Source organism: Cutaneotrichosporon oleaginosum (genome assembly GCF_008065305.1).
Source record: "Cutaneotrichosporon oleaginosum strain ATCC 20508 chromosome Unknown ATCC20508_contig03, whole genome shotgun sequence".
Taxonomy (NCBI): domain Eukaryota; kingdom Fungi; phylum Basidiomycota; class Tremellomycetes; order Trichosporonales; family Trichosporonaceae; genus Cutaneotrichosporon; species Cutaneotrichosporon oleaginosum.
In genome coordinates, this window is record NW_027072172.1 from 186,873 (window position 1) to 204,993 (window position 18,121).

The 18,121-nt window shown below is 58.3% G+C and overlaps 8 protein-coding genes across 8 annotated transcripts; 2 read left to right on the forward strand and 6 right to left on the reverse strand.

The window, feature by feature from the left end:
* Positions 1-394: 394 nt before the first annotated feature.
* COLE_03255 (uncharacterized protein) lies at positions 395-943 on the reverse strand (the record flags this gene model as incomplete). The annotated part of the gene is made up of 1 exon (XM_018419360.2): positions 395-943. The coding sequence occupies one exon, from the start codon at positions 941-943 to the stop codon at positions 395-397; it is 549 nt and encodes a 182-aa protein (XP_018278045.1).
* Positions 944-2,995: 2,052 nt separating this feature from the next.
* COLE_03256 (uncharacterized protein) lies at positions 2,996-4,958 on the reverse strand (the record flags this gene model as incomplete). Its single annotated transcript, XM_018419361.2, has 14 exons — positions 2,996-3,029; positions 3,064-3,190; positions 3,230-3,285; positions 3,321-3,545; positions 3,580-3,623; positions 3,719-3,769; positions 3,805-3,856; positions 3,889-3,935; positions 3,972-4,161; positions 4,206-4,372; positions 4,412-4,445; positions 4,484-4,617; positions 4,656-4,829; positions 4,875-4,958. The coding sequence occupies 14 exons, from the start codon at positions 4,956-4,958 to the stop codon at positions 2,996-2,998; spliced, it is 1,419 nt and encodes a 472-aa protein (XP_018278047.1).
* Positions 4,959-6,813: 1,855 nt separating this feature from the next.
* COLE_03257 (uncharacterized protein) lies at positions 6,814-7,043 on the forward strand (the record flags this gene model as incomplete). The annotated part of the gene is made up of 2 exons (XM_018419363.2): positions 6,814-6,933; positions 7,011-7,043. 2 exons carry the CDS (start codon positions 6,814-6,816, stop codon positions 7,041-7,043), a joined length of 153 nt encoding a protein of 50 aa, XP_018278048.2.
* Positions 7,044-7,096: 53 nt separating this feature from the next.
* COLE_03258 (uncharacterized protein) lies at positions 7,097-8,346 on the reverse strand (the record flags this gene model as incomplete). Its single annotated transcript, XM_018425436.2, has 6 exons — positions 7,097-7,282; positions 7,315-7,564; positions 7,676-7,813; positions 7,844-7,952; positions 7,991-8,103; positions 8,138-8,346. The coding sequence occupies 6 exons, from the start codon at positions 8,344-8,346 to the stop codon at positions 7,097-7,099; spliced, it is 1,005 nt and encodes a 334-aa protein (XP_018278049.2).
* Positions 8,347-8,960: 614 nt separating this feature from the next.
* Positions 8,961-10,731, reverse strand: COLE_03259 (uncharacterized protein; the record flags this gene model as incomplete). Its single annotated transcript, XM_018423484.2, has 4 exons — positions 8,961-9,548; positions 9,585-10,424; positions 10,464-10,581; positions 10,625-10,731. The coding sequence occupies 4 exons, from the start codon at positions 10,729-10,731 to the stop codon at positions 8,961-8,963; spliced, it is 1,653 nt and encodes a 550-aa protein (XP_018278050.1).
* Positions 10,732-11,051: 320 nt separating this feature from the next.
* COLE_03260 (uncharacterized protein) lies at positions 11,052-13,553 on the forward strand (the record flags this gene model as incomplete). Its single annotated transcript, XM_018421416.2, has 2 exons — positions 11,052-11,146; positions 11,195-13,553. The coding sequence occupies 2 exons, from the start codon at positions 11,052-11,054 to the stop codon at positions 13,551-13,553; spliced, it is 2,454 nt and encodes an 817-aa protein (XP_018278051.1).
* A 134-nt stretch (positions 13,554-13,687) lies between these two features.
* Positions 13,688-15,587, reverse strand: COLE_03261 (uncharacterized protein; the record flags this gene model as incomplete). Its single annotated transcript, XM_018425437.1, has 3 exons — positions 13,688-13,779; positions 13,824-15,500; positions 15,545-15,587. 3 exons carry the CDS (start codon positions 15,585-15,587, stop codon positions 13,688-13,690), a joined length of 1,812 nt encoding a protein of 603 aa, XP_018278052.1.
* A 373-nt stretch (positions 15,588-15,960) lies between these two features.
* Positions 15,961-17,915, reverse strand: COLE_03262 (uncharacterized protein; the record flags this gene model as incomplete). The annotated part of the gene is made up of 4 exons (XM_018423485.2): positions 15,961-16,522; positions 16,561-16,945; positions 16,983-17,250; positions 17,283-17,915. 4 exons carry the CDS (start codon positions 17,913-17,915, stop codon positions 15,961-15,963), a joined length of 1,848 nt encoding a protein of 615 aa, XP_018278053.1.
* Positions 17,916-18,121: the final 206 nt, after the last annotated feature.

The window sequence follows — 18,121 nt, forward strand, 5'->3', positions numbered from 1 at the left end:
GCAGGACTCACCTCGCTTCGGCTTTGCCACCTCGGCCTGAACAGAGGCCTGCAGCGGGGCCTGCTTGTCGGCTGTCACGCCCGCGAGGAAGACGAGGGCGACGGCTGCCGCTGTCGCGGTCGCCGGGGTGCGCATGATGTTCAGCGGCGCGATTTGGTGGGAGAGAGAACAAGAGACAAGATGTGTGGAGTGTACAAGATAGAGGAGACGGACGAGGTGAGCGATCGAGGGAGATGGGACGAGATAAGAATGGATGTGGGTGGATGTGAGAGATGGGAGAGATGGGAGAGATGAGAGAGATGAGAGAGAGAAGAGATGTCGGCCGCGTGATGTAAACTGTTGGTGGTCGGGGATGGCCTCGGTGGTGTCGGTGGTAGTGCAGTGGATGCAGTGGTCACTGTGGTTGGTCGACTGCGGCCACTTCGGGCGTGAGGAGCAAGGGACGATGAGGGACGATGAGGGACGATGAGGGTGATAGATTTGGATCAGGGCCGAGCGACTGTCGTTGTCCGGCGGGTGGCGCAGGCGTGTGCGTCCCTCCAGGTGGCCAGGTATGCAAGTGGCTCAGTGGCAATGTCACAAGACGATCCACGACTAGTGTGTCGAGTAATAATGATTCAAAAGACGCGGCGTGCTGCAGTTTTGAATCAGTTCTGCTCTGGCGATAACCGTTGAAACACTCAACGTCTTCCCATAGCCCATAGTAACATGGTGGAGCAGACGCGTGGGGAACGATGATAGCAAAGCATTCACGCACGTGCGAGATGTCGCCCCACCCGCCTGCTGCCTGCGTTCCCAGCTGCCCCTCCTGCCGCCGGCCCTCGCAGCTGCGCATCACGATCGCCAAGAATGGAAGTGAGTTACGTACATTCGTGCCTACTTCGCCCTCGTCTCCACAAAGTTGCCACCAACATCTCATCCAGCGGCACATCGTGTGCAGCATCTGCAGCCGGCGTGGGTTCGCCAATTCGCCAAGCACGACAGCGGCACAGAGGGGAGCGAGAACCCGTCATGAAGCCCCGCGCCTTTGTGATGGATCTACAGTACTGGATCGACAATGATTAAATGCGCGGCCCATTTTGTGCGGCATCGCTCGGCTTGCGAGCTTTATTACCTCGGCTTGCGGCTCGGTGCCGTGATCCAAGTCCCCAGGCACCATCACTTGGGAACCGTCAGCTGTGGGTGCTGGCGCGGACTCTGACACTTGGAAGTGATACACGGCTGAGGTGTAACAGACGCTCCAGGATTGGATCTGTTATCCCTTGAGGCATTTGGATGGCTTCTCCTCGCGCCACACTTGGAAGCCGTGTATAGGATGCATCGACATACAACGGATGGAGCGGCGTGGTGCTCGAGTTGGATGAGGTGGGGAGATGTCATCGCCTCGATCGCCTCAGCATGACCGCATGAGAGTTTCGGCCTGAAGAGGAGATCGGCATGCCTCGAAGTTGCGAGCCTGGTTCAACACACGTTCCTCTTATTAGGCACCTCAGCACTTTTTGTGCCTGCAAAACGACATGAGTTAGGCCCCCAACCTCCACTTCACCATAATTTTGGGCACCTCCACTCATCAAGGCTTCGACGCTTGTCAACAACTCCATCGCTGCCTCAGCATCCACACCTTCTTCCCAAGCCGTAAAGATGGTGAGTCTTTTCCAGGCTTGCTTGTCTTTTTATTTGGGCTCGTGTACAAGCAAGCGGTGCCCAGCGCCCGTAACGGACGAGCCTGGGCTTCCTGACCCCTCCACTCCGTCGCTGGACTCCGCTAACCTCAGCTCCGCCGCCAGGCCCGCGAACGCCGGGAATATCTCTTCAAGAAGAGCCACGAGTCGACAGAGCGCGCCATCTACGAGCGCAAGCAGGCGATCAAGGATGCGCTTGCGTCCGGCCGCTCCCTTCCCACCGAGCTGAGGAACGAGGCGCGCAGCATTGGCAAGGATCTCGTGCTCGATGAGGCGCAAACGGACCCCAAGTCGCACGTCGACGACGAGTACGCCAAGGTCGGGACGTACGACCCCAAGGTCGTCGTGACGACGTCGCGCGACCCGTCGTCCCGCCTCACCCAGTTCGCAAAGGAGATGCGTCTTGTGTTCCCCAACGCTGTGCGCCTCAACCGCGGAAACACCGTCATGAAGGATCTCGTGCAGACCTGTCTCGCGCAGGGCATTACCGACCTCGTCCTCGTCCACGAACATCGCGGCGTGCCAGACGCCATGGTCATCTCCCACCTCCCCCACGGCCCCACCCTCAGCATGACCCTCCACAATGTGACGCTCCGCCACGACGTCGCTTCCTCCGACTCGACCGTGTCTGAGCAGTACCCTCACCTTATTTTCGATGGTTTCAGCACCAAGCTCGGCGAGCGCGTCGCTGGTATCCTCAAGGCCTTGTTCCCCGTGCCCAAGGACGACGCCAAGCGTGTCATGACCTTTGCCAATGACCGCGATTTCATCTCCTTCCGCCACCACGTCTTCGCGAAGACGAGCCACAAGGACGTGCAGCTCGCGGAGGTCGGACCTCGCTTTGAGGCCAAGCGTAAGTCGTGGAGTGTAGAGTCACTTGAGCTGACACCAGCATACGAGATCCGCCAGGGCACTGTTGACCAAACTGAGGCCGACGTCGAGTGGCTTTTGCGACCCTACATGCGCACCTCCAAGAAGCGCAACCAGCTCTAAAACATCAACATATTCTCACGGCACTCTGTTGTACATTAACACCATGCATGTCTACATTGCTTCGTTGATTCCACGCTTCCACGTGCAAGAGCGAGACAGGTTCCCCATCCTCCAAATGTCAACCTCACTGAACCATCTTTCGTTAACATGATGTACTGCGATTATGTACAATACAACCTCGTACAAGGTGACACGGGCGAGCGCGCGAGCAAGACACCAAGAGGACAACACGTGGGTTATCGGAAAACCTGTCAGGCGGTGGAGCGAAGCGTGTATGAGATATTTGGATGAGTCAGTGGTGATGATGGGTATGTATCTGATTAGAAGCGGCGAGACGGAGTATTGATGAGACCGCTGCTGTCAGTCGATACTGCGCGTCTTCTCTCACAGTCTGCGCAGCAGCTCATTTCCGCTCTGCGAGTTGCGCAAAGTTGTTTGGAACTGGCGACATGTACTGCGGACGCGACCCATGAGGCCTCCATCACCATGCCTAGGCATGTGGCGGAGAACAAACTCTGAAGGTCAGCACCTAGCGAACAATTACGGAAACTAACGAAGATGACCGCGACCAACGGAGGAGTTGGCGACTTCCACAATGGCTGGGATGCGTCTCAAGGTAAGCCTGAGCTGCACTCTTAAGCCTACCCGTCCTTCTGAGAACAGAGAGAGTTGAGGTACTTGATGGCATTGGGCCGCTGTAGGATCCGATTTGAGTCGATGACGGTCTCAACGAACCTAACGCCGTAGTAGTTGGTGGCGAGTGGAGGATAGGAGGTTAAGATGGCGTTGCAAAGAGCATTGAACATCGGGCCCGTGAAGATTGCTGCATGGAACATGGGCTCCAGGCCGAGGAATCTTTTAATGAGATAGCTGGTCTCAGTCAAAGTCTGCACAAACGACTCACTGTCCAAATTCGTTGGTAGCAACACGACAGAGATCTTCTAGGATCTGGAGTTAGCGGTTTGGAGCACGACCAGCGTTCCTCATTGAAACAAGCCTCCTGATATCAGCCGTTACCTCAATTGATAACGACTCACAACAACATCTTGGGTGGCGCAGCCCTCGAACATCTGCTGCACAGAGATCGTGCCGTGCTGAGTAAGTGCTCGTGTTTTATATTGAAGCGCACCTGGCTTGACACAGCGAGATCTGCCCAGTGCCCCGTCATATCGCCTTTGATTCTAACGTGAGCTCGGACTCGACATCACCCTACTTCTCAAATATCTCCGTCTCACCAGCAGCGCGGCACTTGCTGAGATACTGTGATCAACTTCCGTGACCTGGCGGAGAGCTTACAGGGCGCCACACCTTACGAGCGCCGGTCTGCAGGGATTCGTAAATTCCGTAGGAAACCATCGCTGCCACAATGTGAGCCTGGCTGTCAGCACAAACCTGGACGGAGGCAACCTCGAGCTCCTTAATCCCAACGGCCTTGACCAGAACATGGACCCCAAACATGTCGTTGGCGATTGCGAACATGTCTTTTCTGTCCGTCAGCTTTCCACGAGGAAGGTGGGCATGGGCACGTACTCGATCTGCTTAATAAAGCTGAGCTTGTCCTCGCTATTGCACTTTTCTAGAAGCTGCTGGCAAAGGTAGTTGCCGTTTGAGGTTAGACACAAAGACTTTGCTGCCTCGGTGATAATTTTGACCATATACTGCGTATAGAGGGGAGACTTGGGCTGTCCAAGGAATTTCTGAAAGTCAGATGCGCTTCCATTATCGACAAAACATACTCCCAGCGTTATCGTTGCTTCCTTGAGACCTTTACTTCTTGTCAGTTGTTGTTCGTCATGGAATACACTCACGGCGGCATGTTCAGATTAAACTGCTCTTGGGAAATGGTCGATACTAGGCTGTTGACTACTTCAAAGTCACTGCGCTTGTTCATCCGAACGTAGTCAACCTTGCCCTTGAGAATGAGATCGACGGCCGTCAGAGGCTTAAAAGTAAGTGCGCGATGGTGGTATCCCAACGTACGTCCAGAATCGCGGTGGAAGGGAAGGGGTTTGAGGTTTGGTAGAGATGCGGAGGAAGGGTGGCGCTCTGGCGAGGGTCTTCGTTCTGGTGGTAAGGCGGAAGCAGCAGATCAAGTGAGTTGAATTGGGAACGTGTCGGGGCAATTTGAGCCGGGGTTACAACACAATTCGCAAGCTGCCGTCAGCCTAACAAGTCCTCAGAGAAAAGGAGAATGATTACCATAGCAGTGAGCTGTTGGATCTTCTGAAGAGCGATGTCCCGCTCTGCCCGGAGAAGCTCATTCTCCTCACGAAGAACAAGCATCTCTGTCCGGTGCTGCTCGTTAGACGAAGAGGGCGCCAGGTTACTTACGACAAGTCCCTCTCCTTCTCCCGAAGAAGACGACCACTGTGGTGGAGACCAAATGCCGCTGCCAAACGGAGGGAACAAAGCCGTCGACGAGGTCCAGGAGTGCGTCCAACTAGGGGCTTCGTGAGGGGGAGGAAGGGTGGTACGAGGCTGGTCAACGGTCTTTGAAAGAAGGGGTGGACTGATCAAGCCATCCTCGGAGTGCAGAGAGACTTCAGTTGACTCGAGGCTCGCCAGGGAATGGTGCGTGCTGCTAGACTCGCGTCGTACCTTAGGTTTGCAAGGCCACGAGTCGAAGACAGCGTCGAGTTCCAGCGCCTGATGATGGTGAACGTTGATGGGCAAAGGGGGGAAGGCAACGGTTTCCAGATCCGAGGGACTCTCTTCGCCGAAAGGAGAGATCGAGAGGAGGCCGAGGTCGTCAAGGAAGGCGATTGGGACCGTGCTCGGCAGAGGGTCATCCTCCACAAGTGAGGCCGAAGAGCTAGGGCCGCCCATTGCCGTGACAACGGAGGTCTCTTCGAGGGATAAATGAGTAGCAGGCGGGTTGAAACAGAGATGGCTGGACAATGGTGAGGGACGGCTAGCTGTAATGAACAGAACGGGGTGGGATAGAGAGGAGAGTCGGACGGGGGTTACTAGAGGATGGCAATATCAGTAGTGGGGGGGGGGGGGGGGGGGGGAAAGGTAGGATGGTGATGATCGGTAAATGGGAGGTAGTGATGGATGAATGATCAAGATGAGGAGAAGAGTAAAGTCAAGAATGCGCGTTGTCGAGGACGGTGAGTTCAGTGAGATGATGTGAGGAAGGTGCTTGAGTTGTTACCGTTCCAAGAGACCTCTGTGGCGGAATCAGTATACCGACCATGAGGCCGTGAGTATTGTCCTCACCCTTTCACCTGCAGCTGACAGAACTTGGCCTATACGACGCTGTCTGCCACAAGGGGCTCATCGATCGGCGACCCGGCCTTCCGGTACCATTGTGAGTAAAGCTCTTGCCAACGGGAGTCAATCTCATCAGCGTCGCGCCGTGCGCTGCAGCCCGAGTTCAGTGGCTTACTCGCATGGGAGTAACGGAAACAATGGTACTCCGGCTCCATGAGCATGCATGGCTGCCAAGCAATCTGCCGTACATCTTGATGTTGTCGCGACGGATTAGTGGTGACGAGCCAGCCTTTACCAATGTGCAGCCTCCTCTCCTCGCCGCGCTGTGGCGTGCTTCAGCCAGTAACGAGAGCCCGTTCAGATAATCGGTTGCTGATTGAGGGATGCGCAAGGATAGCACTTCAGCGTTCATCTTGCCGTGGTTGTGAAAAGTCATCCACCAGAAGAAGGCATCCGCCGTAATTCGAAACTGCCACGCGAGGTCCACATGAACGCGGGATCAAATCTGTCTACTCCGTCGCAAAGCCGCTGCTGCTCATTGGGCTGCTTGTCGCCGCGAGCCGTGAACATGGCAGCAGCGCTCATCTCTCAACCCACACCCACCACCCGTTGCAACACATCGCCCATCATGCCCGAGTACCGCCCCTCTATGGATGAGTACAGGCGTGAGTTGTGCGCGCAGAGTGCCAGATAAAGGTGGAGCTGACGATTTCCTCTTTGCTCCGATATTCGATCCATCAACCTCCATCTCTGCACGCCTCCGCCCCTCCGCCCTTCCTTCCCTCCTCACCGTCCTACATTTCCGCGCCTTGCACGTCGATGTTGCACGCCGGACCCGGCACTCTTTGATCTGCTCGCCTCCCTTCGCCTCACAGAAACGCTCAAGCAGCGTGAGGAGCACATCCGCGAGTCTTGGGTCAAGGCGATGGAGGCGCGCATCGTGCGCGACGAGCTTCAGAAGTGCTACAAGTACGAGGGCGTCAACAACATCGAGACCTGCCACGATCTCGCCCAGAAGTACATCTCGATGATCCGCGACAACAAGGTATGTGTTGCACGGGAATGCGTGGCACACCAACCCTGTGCCAAGCTCTGCAGTCTGCCGCGCCAGCTGACATACAGGTCAAGGGCTACAAGATCATCGACGAGGAGTAGACTTCTGTAGCTATGCATTGACTCGGCCCGGCAGGATACAACGAGAGGAGGCGCTACGCGGCTGGGCGGAGGACGCCGCTCACGTAGCTCACGCTGCTGTCACGCCCTGTCATGCAGCGCGAGCTCTGCTCGTAGCGCACGAAATTGAAGTGTACGTCCTTGGCCCCGGCCTTGCCGCCGTAGCGATACTGCAGAAGGTTAAGCAGCACGGTGATGGGATTGCGCCCACAGATCGTGTTCTAGCGTTAGAAGATGTCATGAGAGGGGTTACCTTGGTGCGCGCGAGGTAGTCCTCCCATGCGTCAACGGCGCCCTCGAGGGCGGGCTTGCGGAGGAGGTCCATCCCTTCGTGATCCATGTACTGGATCGACTTCCAGATGGGTGTCGGCCCCGGAGTCGTGAAACGCTTGACCATCTCGGGAGGTTGGGACAAGGGTACGGAGCTGCTCTCAACTGGAGGGACTGGGTTGGGCGGGTTGGGCGCCTGCGGATAGTACGGCGTGCATGAAAACCGCGTTCCCCTGCTGTCAGCAGCATGCGTAGGTGGCTCGGGATGGGGATGGGTAACACACGCGTGATCCCGGAGAGAGCAAGTTTCGGTCTAGCTAACATCCTCCCTCGTACAGACTCACCAATGACAGAAGTCGCTGCTGACGATGAAGAAGGTCTCGGGATCATCCCAGTACTTCGCAAGAGCGGCGCTGATGGCCTCGGTCTGACTCGCGGGTGGGTGGCCCACAAGCAGTGGCACGAGCTTGACATCGCTGGAGCTGGATCAGAGCGATCATGCGGCGACACACCTTAACACTTGGCGGATGTAAGGGAGGTGCAGCTCGAGGCTGTGCTCGTCCTGATCGACGCTAGACTTCATCTCCGAGAATAGCTTGGTGCGGCGCAGCTCATTGATGGCTGCTGTCAGCACGATGGGTCCTTTGACATGTGCTCACTTTCAAGATCAAGTGGGATGTCCCCGAGTGGCGTGCCGTACGAAGCGAACCCGCTCAGCGCAATGCCAGAGAGGTAGACATGGTGGCTGGGCCCGAGCAGGAACACTCGCTTGCTGTTGTTAGCTCATCCTTCGGTGCCGAACGCACATCTTGTCGGTGGGAATCGCAGCGTACGCCCACGCCGCCGCGGGGCCAGAGTACGAGTAGCCCGCGTGCGGGGCGATGATGGCCTTGGCATCCTGTACGGGAGGGTTGAACGATAGGTCGGGTATCGGCGCAACCTTGGACAGGTATCCTTGGAGCTCGGCGCGCAGGCGCGCGCCTGGGGTTAGCGATGTCCTGAGGTGGTGGGACATGCAGCCCCGGCGAGTCATCACTATCACCGCATCGCCCTCAACGCAGCCTTCAACGCAGCATTACAGGTATCAAGAACCCATGCTGCGCAGCACTCCTCATGTGCCACCCCGCATGTTCGCAAAAGGCGAAGCGGATGGTGGCGGGTAGCGGTGAGGGGGGGTACTCACCACTGTTGGTATACCAGCTGCCAGCATGGGTCGCCTCGCGAACGCTGAGTCAGCTTAGTCATGCACGCACGTACCCAGACATCGCGGCAGATGCTTCGTGAAGTAGATGAGAGAAGAACGGCTGATTGTGAGAAGGGAACGGACAACGCTGACGCCTGGTGGGGTGACCGTTCCCTTTGCGGGGCCCACGATCGACGTCAGCAGTCGCCACCCAATATTCGGTTGTCATCTATCCGCTACCGCAGCCAGTCGAAGATATTTGGATAAGGCGGCGGAGCATAAGAGGAGACGGAATGGAATGGAAGGTTATCGCTGCCTAGAATGCTGGAGCAAAAGAGCGCGCACAGACGGCGCTCACAATGCATGGCGGCCCAGACTTTGACCTGACGGTCACAGCTATATCACTCTTATACTCTATAGTGCATGCTAAATCTGCTAAAGTGTCTCTACGCCGTCGCGATGGCCGCCGCCGCCTGCTTGACGAGGTCCGTGACGACAGCGGCCAGCTGCTCAGTGCTGGCGGTCGTCGCGGCCTCGGCGTACACGCGCACGCAGTCTTCGGTTCCCGAGGGGCGCACAAACGAGCGACCCTGGTCAACCTTGGCGACAGCCTCGTCGATGAGCTTCTGCAACCCAACAGGCGAGGTAAGCTTGCGCTCAGCGTCCGTCGTAAGGAAAATGGTGCGGTCGGGCACCTCCACCTTCACGAGACGGTTGGGAAGGTCCTCATAGCCCGCATCCCACTCAGCAGCACCCCACGCGCGGTGGGCGAGCACTACCTCAACGAGGAGAAGGTCCGAGAGCGCATCGCCGACAGCCTGGTTGATGAGCTCTGAGAGCGCAAGGAGGTTCTTGATCGCCTTATCCTCCTCTGGGGAGTTGGGCTGAGTCTTGTGCAGCGTCTCGAGCGCGCCGGACGAGAAGAGCACGGTTCCGTGCCCGTTTGCCTCAAAGTAGACACCGACGTCGTACTTGAGCGCCGCGTGGTGGAGATGCTTAACGCCAGTAGCAGTGCAGGTGACGGGAATGTTGCGCTGGAGTCAGAACACTGGCCCAGGGCATTCACAAACCTCTTTGATGAACTTGGTCGACGACCCATTGGCATACGCAGTCTGGACAACTCCAACCTTGATCTTGGCCTGCAATTTGGCCCGCTTAACCAAATCCTCGATAAAGAGAGCCGCAAGCACGGCGATCTTGTCGCCGTCCAAAAGGCGGAAATTCTTGCCGTCGCGAAGATAGTAATAAACGATGCGATCAGCATCGCCGTCGAAGGACGCGCCGCGCGTCTCCGGCTTGGCGAGTACCCCCGCCTCGGCGACTGACGGCGGAAGCTGCTGCCTGGTCTTGACGAAGTCGGCACCGCACTGCGAGTTGAGCGCTCCCTTAGTCTTGGTGTCCGTGTTGAGAGGCTTGAAAGTGATGATGTCTTCAACACACTTGCCGAACTCCTCCAGCGCAACAGCACCAACGCCGTTGGCGCAGTCGACGTACAGCGGTGCTAGAGGCGCGCGGTTACCAACAAGGGTCTTGAGCGCCGTCGCCAGCTTCTCATAGTACCCCTTGATGGTAGGAGCGCCGTACGTGCCCGACTTATCATTTGTGGCCTTGACCACGTAGTGGAGAACTGGAGTGGTGGTGATGCCAAGGTTGACAGTCTTGACCCTGCCACCAAAGGCTCCAAGACCAGCCTCAAGTGCTTGGATCAGGGCGGGTCCCGAGGGGCGGGTGTCGTACGCGTATACGACAGAGGCGGGGCTGTTGATGTCGACACGCAGCTGCGCGGCAAGCGCCTCGTAAGTCCCGATCAGGCTTTCCGTCGTTTCGCAGTTAGCCAGAGCGGTGGCGTGTGCCTCCCACGACTGCTCAAGCATCTCGCCAGCTGGGTCGACAAGCTTGACACCGTTATCCTGCGCATTATTAGCTGCCACATCGTTCAGGTAACTAACAGGCTCTGGGTTGTGAGACGCGGTGACCATGACACCGATCGTCGCGCCGTTGAGCCGCTGCGAGCGGAGTACGGCAAGCATACCGACGCGGAAGATGACCGAGGGGAGGCGCTCGCCACTACTGCGTCAGCCCTCCACCGCACTCCCACGTTCGTACTCACAGGGTGCGGAACCCCGCGGTGCCATACCCGAAAGTTACGGGCGGCTTAGGGTACTGGTCCGCGGCCTTGGCGATAGTCTGAAGAAGCGCCTGGTTCTGGGAGGCCATATTTGTTCGAGTGAGGGGACGCGAGAGAGAATGGGCGATGAAGAATGGATGGCGATGCAAGGCCAAGTACGTGTGCTGAAACGGACGTGTACAGCCTTCCCGACGCGTCGCCACGTCCGGGGTCCCCATTAGATCACGGAACCAAAGACTTCAGGTGTGAGGGATTAATGACACGTGTAAGTTGTTCGCAGGTCCAAGATCACTTCCACTCGCCACCTCGAACGACCGGCCTCGATTGTTTTCACTCACCTCATCCACATCCACATCCCTCCCTCTCCAAAACCGCAGACGTGCACTTTGGCTGTAGCGCCACAGCCAGAATGCCCCGTTCTCCGTCTGCTTCGCTTTCGTCTGCTCCCCGCTCACGCGGGAGAAGCTTCTCTGACGATGAGGGACCGCCCTCGAAACGCAAGAGGTGGGTAATGGTTGGCGAGAAGCCGCCCACCCATGTGCTCACCTTTAGGTCTCCGTCCGCCTCTCCGCGCGGGCGTTCCCCGTCTCCTCCAGCGCGTCGCCGACGATCGCGCTCGCCCGCCTCCCGTCCCGACCCAGAGGCTGACGCAAAAGGCAACGGAACAGTGGCCAAGGTTGACGATGCGGCGCGTGCCGAGTTTGCAAAGCTCCTGGGCTCGCGCTCTGGGGGTGCCTACATTCCTCCTGCGCGCTTGCGCGCGATGCAGGCGGAGGCAGCGAAGGATAAAAGCAGCCCCGAATATCAACGCCTCAGTTGGGACGCACTTCGCAAGTCTATCAATGGAATGATCAACAAGGTCAACGTCACAAATATCAAGCACGTCGTCCCCGAGCTGTTTGGAGAAAACCTCATCCGCGGTCGTGGTTTGTTCGCGCAGTCGATCATGCGCGCGCAGGCTGCCTCTCTCCCATTCACTCCGATCTTTGCTGCCTTGGTCGCAATTGTCAACACGAAGCTGCCTACCGTAGGCGAGCTGGTGCTCACTCGTCTTATTTCTCAGTTCCGGCGGGCCTATAAGCGCAACGACAAGTCAGTCTGCATGGCGACGTCGACGTTCCTCGCCCATCTCGTGAATCAGTACGTCGCCAACGAGATCATCGCGCTCCAGATCCTGCTCCTGTGTCTCGAACGCCCAACGGATGACTCAATCGAAGTGGCCGTCGCTTTCACCCGCGAGGTTGGTCTTTTCCTCGCCGAGCACGCCCCCAAGGCCAACACGATGGTCTTCGAGCGGTTCCGCGCCGTCCTTCACGACGGAAAGGTCTCGAAGCGTTGCCAGTACATGATCGAGGTGTTGTTCCAGGTCCGCAAAGACAAATACAAGGACAACCCGATGATCCCTGAGGGACTGGATCTCGTGGAGGAAGAAGAGCAGATCACCCACAGGCTGAAGCTTGAGGACGAGCTCCAGGTGCAGCAGGGGCTCAACCTGTTCAAGCCTGACCCAAACTTCCTCGAGAACGAGGCGCGATACGACGAGATCAAGAAGGAGATCCTGGGCGACTCGGACGATGAGTCTGGTTCGAGCGGCGATGACGAGTATTCGGACGATGAGGACGAAGACGTCGCCCCAGACAAGGAGGGCATTCAGGACATGACCGAACAAAACCTCATCAACTTGCGGAGGACGATCTATCTCACGATCATGAACTCGCTCAACTTCGAGGAAGCTGTGCATAAGCTCCTGAAGGTGAACATCCCTGAGGGCCGCGAGATGGAGCTCGTCAACATGATCGTCGAATGTTGCTCGCAAGAGCGCTCGTACTCCAACTTTTATGGACTCATCGGAGAGCGATTCTGCAAGCTCAACCGCCTGTGGACCGACCTCTTCCAGGAGGCCTTCACGAAGTACTATGACACAATTCACAGGTACGAAACGAACAAGCTTCGCAACATCGGCCGTTTCTTCGGGCACCTGCTCGCGTCAGACGGTATCTCGTGGGCTGTCCTCCACACGGTACACATGAATGAAGAGGAGACAACATCGTCGTCCCGTATCTTCGTCAAGATTGTGTTCATGGAAATCAAGGAAGAGTTAGGCATGAAGAAGCTTGTTGAACGGCTCAAGATCCCCGACCTCCAACCAGCCTTCGCAGGGATTTTCCCCACGGACAATCCGAAGAACACCCGTTTCGCCATCAACTACTGGACGATGATTGGCCTAGGCGCAGTGACTGATGACATGAGGACGTGGTTGGAAACGGCGCCTGAGCGTCTTGCTGCCCAGGCCCATGACAGCTCGGACAGCGACTCGTCGTCCGACCTCTCGAGCTCATCACTGTCGAGTTCGGATTATTCATCCGACGACTCGCGCTACTCGCGTCGCCGCCGCCGCCGGTACTCGTCGGACTCGGACTCGCGCTCACCGCCCCGTCGTCGGCGCTACTCTTCCGCCTCGGACTCGCGTTCTCCGCCTCCTCGCCGTCGGTACTCTTCGGCGTCTGACTCGCGCTCGCCGCCAACCCGCCGGCGCTACTCGGATTCGCCGTCACCCCCTCCCCGTCGTCGTCACTCGGACTCGCCGTCGCCCTCTCCCCGTCGGCGTGACTCACCGTCACCTCCTCCCCGTAGGCGGGATTCGCCCAGCCCTCCTCCACGCCGCCGCACCTCGCCGAGTCCTCCGCCACGTCGCCGCGATGTTTCGAGGAGCCCCGCTCGTCGTGCTCGTGATGATTCGCGCTCCCCTATTCCTCGCCGCGTGGATTCTCGTTCCCCGCCAGCCCCACCGCGCCGCCGTGACTCGCGTGATGACTCACTGTCTCCGCGTCGCTCCGTTTCCCGTTCTCCCCCGCCTCGTCGTCGTGATCCCCGCGATGACGCCCGTGGGAGCGGGTACACCCGCCGTTAAGGTACTGTTCGTGGACTGATTCGTCAGGAACTGAGAAGCGTGTTCATTGCTTCGGGAGGGAGACGTAGTGTGATGCGCGGCGGTGCAACGGTCTCGACATATGCATACTGTTACAATCCGGATTGTTACGACAATCACAGCTTTGCGCGAGGCTGCTCCTCCTTCCACTGCTCCCCTACGATTTTCTTGACGTCGGTTTTGATGATCTTGCCGTTCGCATTGCGCGCTGAGGTCAGTTAATGCAAGTCAATATTTCCAAGCCTGACTCACGCAGAGGCTCGGGACGGACGAGCACGATGACGGGTCGCGCAGCGTGCCGCAACCGCGGGAAGACCTCAGCCATGATGCTTTCGGGCGTGGCCGTGGCACCTGGCGCCAGGCTAACCATGGCTCCGACGCGCTCACCCATCAGAGGACAGGGCACGGGGACGGCGGCGGCCTCGGCGATGCGCGGGTCCAGATACAGCGCGTTCTCCACCTCGAGGGAGGCAATGTTCTCGCCGCCACGGATGATGAGGTCCTTGCTCCGATCGCGGATATAGAGCAGCTCGTCTTCGTCGAGACAACCAACGTCGCCGGAGTCGAGCCACCCGTCCTTGTCGAGCGCCTTAGCGGTGGCCTCGGGGTCATCGACGTAGTAGCTCATCACATTCTGTCCACGCATGAAAATGAGGCCGACCTCGCCAGTGGGCAGCTCTTTCTTCGTCTCTGGGTGCACGATCTTGACCTCGCACACGGGGACAACCCAGCCAACGCTGTCGGGGTGGTCGACGTAGTCCTCCCCTGCGATTGCGGTGTGCACAGCGTTTGTCTCCGTCATCCCGTACCCGTGCACGAGCATGAGGTTGGGCCAGCGCTTCTTGAGATTGCCAGCGAGCGAGTTGGGAGGCGGCGCGCCGCCATATGACACTGTGTCGAACACGTGATCCTTCGGCAAGTCAGGCGACTGGTACAGCGCCGTTGCGATGGATGGCACGCCGCCAACGACGTTGATCTTGTGGCTTTTGATGAGGCTGATGGCGTCCTTCACGCTCCAGCGTCGCATGAACACGAGCATCGCCTGACCGCTCAGCGCACGTGTAGCCCACGACTGGCCGCCGGTGCAGTGGAAGAGAGGGACTGGCAGCAAAATGTTTGTTTGTGGCACGTTCGGTTTGGGCGCCAGCAGCTCCTTGATGTCGGCGCCAACGCGGAGCGCCGCGCGCAGCGGCGTAAACGTCCCCGAGAGTGCGTTGTGTAGGTTTTGCCGCTGGTTGCTGAGCACAGCCTTCGGGTACCCAGTCGTGCCCGAGGTGAAGTAGATGGTGCATGGGCTGTCAGGCCCAATGCCCTCGAGGCCAACACCGGCAACGACCTCATCAATCTCCGCCTTGGAGGGATTAGGCTTAGCCACGGCAATGGCCTTCCGCACATCGGCGGAGTGGTGGTCCAGTGACGACCAGCACCACACCTTGCCGACACCCTTGCTCCTTAGCTTGTCCACCTTGGGCGCAAGATCCTTCGCCACACTTTCCTCCACAATCACGAGCTTCGGCTTGACGTGTGCAAGACAGTACACCATTGAGTCGATGACCATGTGGGAGTTAACTGCTACCGCGACGCCGCCGAGGAAGTGGATCGCAAAGCTGCAAGCAAGCCACTCTGCACAGTTGTTGGCCGCGATCGCGACCCGGTCCCCCTGCCGCACGCCCTGGGCGCGCATCCACGCGGCCATCGTTACGGTGCGCTCGTACATCTGCGCGAATGTCACTGTCTCGCGGTCTTCCGTAGCGGCGGGGGGAGGCAGAGGGGAGGAGATGAACGCACGGTCGCCACCAGCCTTGAGCAGTGGCTCGACCCAAGCGCGATAGTACGGCGGCGTGTTCTTCCAAACCGTCTGATAACGGCCGTCGAGGAACACCCTCTCGAGCTCCCAAGGCATCCCGGGCGCCGTGAGGATCGCCTCACCTGCTGTCAGCTCCTACTTCGTGCGGGATCTCCACAACGCTCACATTCTGCGCGAGTCCGCTTGTATTTGGAGCTAGTGATGCTCATTGCTGTCGTCTCAGTGGGTATCAGCAAGTCGGCAGGCATACTGGTCCGTATTAATGGCAATCGATTCGTCCCCTACCCCACAACGGCTAAGACCGGCATCAGCCACCGTCTCTGCATAGAAGGGCCGTCCCATCTGCCGGCGGCAACGCCATCGGCGGTAGCCGACAGCCGGCCCTTCGCGGACGCTACTCAGAATACGGAGATGGGCAAGCGCTCCCGGGTTGTTGACAGTTGTCTAGAAGATTCTGGACTGCGTCCTCACCGTGGACCAACGGATCCGCCATACACTTCAGTGCGGAATGTGCCACCCCGGCATACGCACGTTACACCACCTCCAAAATTATCTGAATATGCATACTGGACATGATTACAACTACAACCGGGCCTGAGGTTCGTCGGTGCCGCCCTCGAAGCGGCGACGCCATCGCAGCCACCACTCCACCGCCATCTGCTTGCTTTCATCGGGCATGTCTCCCATGACGACCTTGAACGTGAGACCGGCCAACTCGAGGCGCGCCTCGCTCTCTCGTGGCGTGTCGGTGATGATCTTGGCGATGCTGTCGAGGTAGGCAGGCATGAGCGAGCGCGGGATCGCAGGCGCGATCAGAATCCGAATCTTCTTGACAGCGAACTCGTAGTCCTTCGTCGGGAATGTCGCGCTGTCGAGCATGGAGACGCACTTCTCAACCAAGTCGGTGCTACGTCGCCCAGCGGCGCGAACCACCAGCGGGTATGCCGCTCCGAGCTGCTCTGCCTTGACGGCCTCGTCGCGAGCGTGGCGTAGCAGGCTGTGTGCAAGGATGACGGAGAGAGCGTCCACGAAAGGGCCTTGCGTCATGTCTGCCGCGAGCGTGCTGCTCGCCGTGTCAAGGAGCGTGAGCAAGAGCGCGTTCGCCGCTTCAAAGCTCGCGCGGTGCTGCGGCCGAACTATGTATCTGCCGTCAGCTTGTAAAGTCCCGAAGTGGAGGTTTACTTCTGAGCGAGAGGGAATACGATATCCCGCATGCTCTCAGCATCGATCAGGCGGATGAGCTGCTCCGCGACAATGAGGATGAACCCTGCTAGCGAGTCCGAGACCTTCGGCTCGTTGAGGTCTTCGAGCAACTGGCGCACTGCCTTTGGGCCGCCACCTGCCGCGATCAGGTCCAGACACCCGTACAGGACGCTCTCATAACCTTCTGTCGACGTTTCCTGGTCCTGTGCGAGTGATGCGAACTTGCCCAAGGTGAGGACAATGTGAGATGCGAGGCCAACGCGCTCCCGCTTACTTGCGTAGCTATGCGGCTCGAGCATTATTTCGACGACGGGCCAAGTGACCTGCGTGAATGATGCCAACGCGGCCTTCTGCCTCTCCCATTCTGTCCATCAGCAGAAATCTTATGCCCGCCTACGCACCGATACTCCCCGCGGCTGGAATGGTAGGCTTCGCCCATTCCCTTTGGAAACGTTCCCCGCAGTCAAGCATGCGCGCGACATACGCCGTTGCTGCGTCCCATGCAAACGCCTGGTTGCGTTCACCTCCTTGCGACAGTGCGACAAGCGTCTGCGACAGACCACGAGACAGCGCCTTCGCGAGCTTGAGGTCCATTTTCGTCCGGTCCACAGCTAGTGGGGGATACCCAAGGCTTTCAAAGATCGCGCGATGAAGCTGAGGCCCGACTTTCTGTCGGTCAGCGCAGAAGCCTGGATGCTCACCCTCAGGTCAAGAACACGGAGTCTCGCGGCATCGACATGGCTCGCTGCGCGGCAGTAAGTCTCCAAAGGAGGCTCCAGCTCATCTTCTGTTTCCTTTGCCTTCTCCTTCTCCGAGTGTCTGGAGGGTCTTGGGTACAAGCGCTCTGACAAGGCGACGACCACCTCCTCTTCAATGTCCTCCCGCGGCTGGCCCCACTTGACGTCCTCCGCGTCGTCGGTTCCGGTGAGAAGTCCGATGTAGAAGTAAACCGCGTTCTCACTCTTGGCTTTTTTGCTTGCGCTGAAGATCTGCTCTAGCCACGAGCGGCACGCCTTGCCAAGTTTGTCCCGAGAAAACCATCCGTCCTTGAGGTCCGGCTTGAGGTTGCGTGCTTTGACCACGGGCGCAGGTCGTACAGCCTCTGCAATGCCAGATGGAGACAGAGCGCGCCAAAGACTTTTGGAGCTCAGGATATCGGTCACGAAGCTGTCCAGCTGCTCGCCGTCGAGTGTGGCGAGGAAATGGCCGAGTGCGCCCTTGAGCGTATCGAGGGGGATGCTGATAGGTGCATCGGAGCGCAACACCTGTAGAAAGGGGTTGAGAATCTCGAGCGTCTCACGGTTCCCTCCCAGTTGCGGTAACGGGCGCGACATCGTGATTAAATGAGTGTGGATTTGATGAAATGAATGCAAGACTGTGGGCTGCGCGCCAGTGATGACCCACTCGGCTCACCAGATATCCGGGGGGTGAAGCGGAATTATACCCACGTGACTGCCAAGTGGAGGTGCACTACATCCTTGGTGTTGAGAGATGCTGAACTCGTCGATCATGATGCCGACGTCAACTGAATCTTGTTCAC